The sequence below is a fragment of the Empidonax traillii genome, unplaced genomic scaffold, assembly GCF_003031625.1.
Source record: "Empidonax traillii isolate 1590-97213 ecotype Southwest subspecies unplaced genomic scaffold, ASM303162v1 scaffold1191:size203906, whole genome shotgun sequence".
Lineage (NCBI taxonomy): Eukaryota > Metazoa > Chordata > Aves > Passeriformes > Tyrannidae > Empidonax > Empidonax traillii.
Genome location: NW_020956384.1, coordinates 160,652 through 166,979, shown reverse-complemented (window position 1 = coordinate 166,979; position 6,328 = coordinate 160,652). Strand labels below are relative to the sequence as shown.

Sequence of the window (6,328 nt, the reverse complement as noted above, 5' to 3'; positions counted from 1 at the left end):
GCTGGTGAAGCAAAAAGATGTGCAGGAAGAAGGCAGGCCCAGCCAGACTCCTGCCAAGAGCTCCAGGGGATGCAACTCCTCCAGCAGCACGGTCAGAACACCAGGATAGTCCATGTTTTGCACCAGCACAGCAGCCAGTGAAGCAAGGACTGGTGCTCTGCTCACTTCTCAGCTGGCTGTGGGCGAGACTGAGGCAGGGAATTCCAGAATAATGCAGCTTTACAGTTCCTGCCAGGGAGATTTCATCTGTCAGCATCAACTGCTCACCAACCTGGTGATACCAGAGACTCACTGAGAGACCTGGAATTCCGGTTCATTGTAAGGATAATGAAGTATTTACAGCTGTGTAAACCACCACTCCCACGGCGCCCCAATGAGGAACTGAACTTGTTCTCTTGTGGTGCATTTCAGAAAACAACCAACCAAATGCAAAAATGCCTCTCTTGGACTGTCACCCACGTCTGAACAGGATGGATTTGACCTTCCAGCTGAGCATTGGGCTGCAGCTTCTTAAAGTTACAAATTACCAATACGCAGTTGGGACTGAGAGAACCAACAGATGAATGATTAAAAGCGGTATTAGAAATATGCAAACACCCGCTGTGACCAGGAAGAGGGGTGGAGCCCAGCACCTGTCCACACGCTGCAGGCAGCACAATTTCAAGCATGCATATCTGGATTTTGTTGAGAAAAATACTCCTTGGCCTTTGTCCAGGTTGGCTGCATCAACCTGATACTGTACTCAAGTTAATAAACTTTCCTGGGTCTGGCTCAGAGTTTTCCTCCTCAAAATGCAAACAGAGAAACTGAGGCCTGCCTGCAGCTGGACCTTAATAACCTGAACTTCAGTCTTAGAGATTCATGCCTGCTGAACTCACTTTTCAATTATCTTCACAGCTCAGCTGAATGTGACAAAGAATGTGAATGGGAAATTGTAGAAAAATTCAGTGAAGGCCAACAAACAAAAGGCTCGTGGAGAATCTTGTCACAGAACCCCAGAACGGGTGAAGTCAGGCCGTCTGCTCCAGGCTCCCTGCTCAAAGGGGCTGCCCAGGACGACTGTGCAGGCAGCTTTTGGACATCTCCAAGGACAGAGGCTCCCCAACCTCCCTGCACAACCTGTGCCAGTGCTCAGCGACCCACACAGCGAAAAAGCATCTCCTGATGATGGGGGGAACTTCCTGTGTCTCAGCTCATGCTCATCCCGACACCCCACACCACCGTAAAGAGCTTGGCTCAGCCTTCCTTCAAACCCTTCCTGAGAGCAAATCCAGGAACAAGCATAACACAGCTTTAAATTCTGTCCCAAAGCCAGCAGTGGGGTGGTGGCTGCCCCGTGCACGAGCTTCAAGGACCTGTGGCAGGAATATCCTGGTGTTATATAATGCTGGCTGGCTTCCCCACAAACACTGAGGGGTTAGTCAGAGTTCCACTGCCTCGCCCCAACAAAGCAAACAGAGCAGCTCTCAGGGACCAGACTGCTGCTCTCCCTCTCCCTGGGGTGTGAATTCCCACCCCTGCAATGAGCAGCAGAGCACAAGGACCCTCGCTGTGCTCAGGGTGTGACCCAGGATCCTCTGCATCCTGGCTCTAGTTGAAAATAACCTTTTGCTCACCATTCCTACGACTTTCCCTGGGGAGACCTGACTTTGAACACTGGGACTACCAACAGTGACCTGGAAGAGACTCCCTTCCTCTGCAACACATTTCTCCTCCTGCCCCAAGCAGCTTCAGCCCCCTGCGAGTGTCACAGCACAGCCTTCAGTGAGCGGGGCGTAAATCAGGCCTTTCTACCCCCGGGCACCAGCAACAGCAGAGAATTTACTCTATTCTAAGTTTATTACACACAAATAAAGTTAATTCCTTGCGTTTCCTTCTTCCGAGCGAACCAAACAGGGTGCTGAAGGACATGAGCCCTGCACCAAAACCTCTCCCTCCTGGGGCTCCCAGGACCGGCGGGGAGCTCCCGGAGCGCCGTGCGGGGCCCCGCGGGGTGCGGAACAGCAGACCTACCGGACAACGCGGGAACCTGCCCCGGCCAGGCTGTGCTCCCGGGACCGGCGGGCACCGGAGGGAAGCACGGACCCGCCGCACACGGCAGGGCAGCAGCACCGAGGGGACCGCCCGGAGCCGCCGCCGCCGCCGCTCCTCTCCCGCCGCCACCTCAGCACCGGAACGCGCCGCCGCTTCCGCCCCGCCGGGGCAGCGACCAATCAGCCGCGGCGCTTGGAAGATGGACGGGAGCCGCAGCCAATCGCCACGGAGGGGCGGTCACCGCGGCATCGCCGTCCTGTGACGCGGCACGAAGTTACCAACACGAGGAGGCCCCGCCCAATAGCCGAGCGGCGGCCAATCAGCGGCGGGGGACGGGAGGGGGCGTGGTCAGGGGCGTGGCCCGGCGGGCTCGGAGGTCCCGCCCGTTTGGGGCTCGGAGCGCGCGGGGCGGGCCCCGGGCACGGAGCGCTTTGGGCGGAATAGAATCATAGAATTATAGAATTAATTGGGTTGGAAGACACCTCCCAGATCAGCAAGTGATCCAACCCCACTGCGATTACCAGATCATGGCACTCAGTGCCACATCCAGCCTCGTCTTAAGAACCTCCAGGGACGGTGAATCCACCACCTCTCTGGGCAGGGCATTCCAATGCCTGATCACTCCCTCTGGAAAGAACTTCTTTCTGATATCCAACCTAAACCTCCCCTGACAGAGCTTAAGCCCGTGCCCTCTTGTCCTGACCCTTGGGATCATCCGCTCCCACCCCCTCTAACCACGGGTTCCGCTAGACCGGGTTATCCCAAGCATCGTCCAGCCTTGGCCTCGGACGCCGGTGAAGGTGCCCAAAAGCAAACCTGCCCTCTTTGCACAGTTGTCCCTTGTAGGGTGTTTACAGCCCTTTACAGGCAGAAAAAGGGGTTTGTCTTTCTTCTGAGCTCCCTCTCCGTACGGAAAAGTCACAGGAAGGTCTCCCTGGATCCTTCTCTTCTCCAGGTGAATCCCCACAGCTGTCCCAGCCTGGCTCCAGAGCAGAGGGATCCAGCCCTGGGAGCAGCTCCGGGGCCTCCTCTGGACTCTCTCCAGCAGCTCCACGTCCTTGTGCTGCTGTTCCCAGGGCTGGAGGCAGCTTTGCTGGGGGGTGTCTTACAAGAGCAGAGGGACAGAATCCTCCCCTTCCCTGCTGCCCCCGCTCCTGAGGATGTGCACGCTGCCAGCTCCTGTCCTGTTTTTTTTTTTCCTTTGAATCACTCTCCTCAGAACTCTCGACCCATTCATCTCCCGGCCTGCCCTGGTTCCCAGAGGGTGCCCCCAGCCAGGTGTAGGGCAAGAGTTCACGCAGGGCAAAACTCACCGAGAGGATCGAAGCAGGTGTGTTTATTTACAGCGCCGGGTGCGTGGGTTTATCCCCGCCCGGCATGCACACCCACTGCCCCCGTTCAGCTCCTTTTATGCGATATAACGTTACATATGCATTAGCTGTTTTACATACACATCATTGCGTTACAAATGCACGAGCTGCCTCGGCAAATTCCCGAAAAGCGGGCGAGGAAGTCGTTAACATCCACCACTCCTACAACTCCATGCCCCTCGGGAATCTTCTCGGAGGGTCTTTCGGGTGAAGTGAGGAGTCTTCCTGGGCTCTGAACTCTTCACCTTTGTGAAGAGCTGCTGAGCTGGCAGTGGCCGATCACCTCCAAACCGGGTTCATCTTGTCTCTGTCTCTCGAGCCCCCCCTTTATCAACCTTCTCCTTCAAAGCCTCAAAGCTCCTTAAGGAAACTCCACGGTTTTTTTTTTGTTCCTGCTGGAATCCTCATTATAAAATTAACCATATCCTGTCTGTAAGTTAGCTCAAGCAAGCAAGGCCCTGTTCTAACTTAACAGCATTCTATCTAAAGATTAGCTCTAGTAAACAAACAGCTAAGGCTACAATCTTTTGTCATCACTTTGTATTTTGATCACCCCTTATCACACTCCCTTCCCCCCTGAGAGCATCCAAGGGAACCACAGATCTTAATTCCCAGAGGAGCACCAGGCAGTGAGTGTAACACCAGAAAAAAAGCACAGAAACAAAAGGCAGGTGTGTTGCAATTTTAACTGGGCTATTGCTGCTAGTGCAATGGTTTTTTCTTGTATATAAGTACTTGGCCTACGTTATTTTTCTTTGCTTACTGTAATTAGATCTAGTTTAATGATGGCTCTTGAACTAGACTGCACAGACAGGGAAAAAAAAGAGGTAGAAATGTTAGAGGAAAGGAAAGGCTGTGCTGAGCAGGCACAGGGTATGGCTAGACATTCATGCTAACCAGCACCATTCTTGTATCCACTTTACCTCCCTTTTGTTCCTCCCCTAAACATCACACTGTGAGTCCTGTACAACCAATTCCCAGCTGCTCTTCCCTTGCACCCCACGGGGTTTTCCACGCCCTCAGGTGGTACCCACTTGGTCTGTGAGGCACTCTGACAAATTCTCCCGTTCACTCACCACGATGGTGTCACCTCTAGGCCCATGGGGCTGGTGGCTCCCTTGTGACAGACTTAGAAGGAGCTGGGACAGGGCCTTCATTTCTCCTGCGGGGTGATTTGGTCCCCAGCCTGTGGTTGTCTCTCTTTGTTCCTACAGCTTTGTGCAGGTGAGCCTTTCTTGGGTTGACTGCAGGTGATTCTGGGATTAGCCAGGCCAGGTTCCCCCACCTGCCCTTGTTGCTCTATGCCTCATGGAGGTGAGGTTTTTCCCACACAGCCTCCCTCTTACACTGGGACACTTCTGTAACACCTACTGGTCCTACTCACCCAGTTAATTCACCACGTCTGAGAAAACAGACTATCAAATCCAGTTAGAGGAGTAGATCATTACTTAACCTCACACCCCACGTCTCCCAGCCATTTCCTCTTATCTTCCTGTATAATTATATCAAGGTTAAATCCAGGGAAGTCAACCAAATCAGTACAGCTCCCGATGCCAGTGTCTGATTAACCTTCTCCCCCTTTCTGGTTTAGCTCCTGAAATAGCAGCGATTTACCAGCTTATCTTGCACCCATTCTAAGAAGACTGTTTGTATCACTGAAACTTTCCGATTTGTAGACCAGCCTCTAAGCAGATTAACGTTTATAATTGGCTTAAATCCCTCCCTTGACTGCCACTGGTGTTGAATGTGGACAGGGGCAGGCGGGCAGTGCTGGGGGAGCCACGGGAGGGAGAGGATCACTCCCCACAGCGCCCTGACCACACACACTCATGGGAAACAACAGCAGCTCCACGGTGGATGACCTGCAGGCTGTCGAGATCCACCACTGGTACAAGAAGTTCATGACAGAGTGTCCTTCTGGGCAGCTGACGGAGCATGAATTCAAGCAGTTCTTCGGGCTCCGGGGGCTGGACCCAGAGGCCAACAGCTACATCGAGCAGATGTTCCGCACCTTTGACATGAACAAGGTGAGTTCTCCGGCCGGGAATCAACTGCCTCATGCTCCTCAAAAGTACTTTCGGAGCCCTCCCTCCTCTCTCAGAAACGCTGGTGGGGAAAGGTGCTGATGTAAAGTGGCTAAATGCTAAATTAATGTGCACAGATGATGACAGAGATAACGTAACCACGGGTAATAAATGCCTGATTGCTACCTACCTTTTGCAAGTTCGTCTTCGAGTTTTGAGAATTCCTTGTTGAGTATGGTTTGACTCGGCCTTGTTTGACTAAGTGCTAATTTCATGATACTTTTTCTTACATGTTCTTATCATTCAAAAATAAATATATCTGTATGAGATTGCAGAGACCACAGGAATCAGACAGAATAGAAATGATTATAGCATTGAAAGAGGAGTAATTTCCAGGCATTTGGCAGCCAAAATGAGCAGTGAAGTGTTTAAGGACTTTAAAATTTGTTCAGGGATGTTGTGCATTGCAGAGTTCTCCTGCGAGCCCTGCCTTATGTGGTGAACAATGTTTTATCTTTTCTTGGGCAGAAAAGATAAAAAGCTATCATCTAAATAAAGTGATAGCCATCTCAAGAGGAATGAAGAGAGAGTGTGGCAACCAGTGGAGATGGACCTGCATCAGTCAGTTAACCTCGTTCTGTTATTAGTTAGTCACTTAATTTAATCTCCTTTAGCTTCTTTTGTGAACAAGTGCAATGAACAGGAGCACCCAGAGGAAGATCCACCCTGTAGTAATACAGACATGAGGGATGGAATCATTTGCTCTCTGGACCTTCAGGGTCTGAGGACTGTGCTGAAGACAAAGAGGATAAATTTTCCATAGACTGATTTTATAAATTGCAATCATAGAATTATAGAATAGTTTGGGTTGGAAGGGACCGTAAAGATCAGCTCATTCCA

General features: G+C 51.9%; 1 protein-coding gene across 1 annotated transcript in view; it reads left to right on the top strand.

Annotated features, from left to right (window-relative positions):
* The first annotated feature begins 5,233 nt into the window (after positions 1 to 5,233).
* The window catches only part of LOC114069108 (guanylyl cyclase-activating protein 1-like), a 9,436-nt gene continuing 8,341 nt past the window's right edge, over positions 5,234 to 6,328 (top strand). Inside the window, exon 1 of the mRNA XM_027905669.1 lies at positions 5,234 to 5,431. Within this exon, the coding sequence (XP_027761470.1) occupies positions 5,234 to 5,431 (198 nt within the window). The remainder of the gene's footprint in view (positions 5,432 to 6,328) is intronic.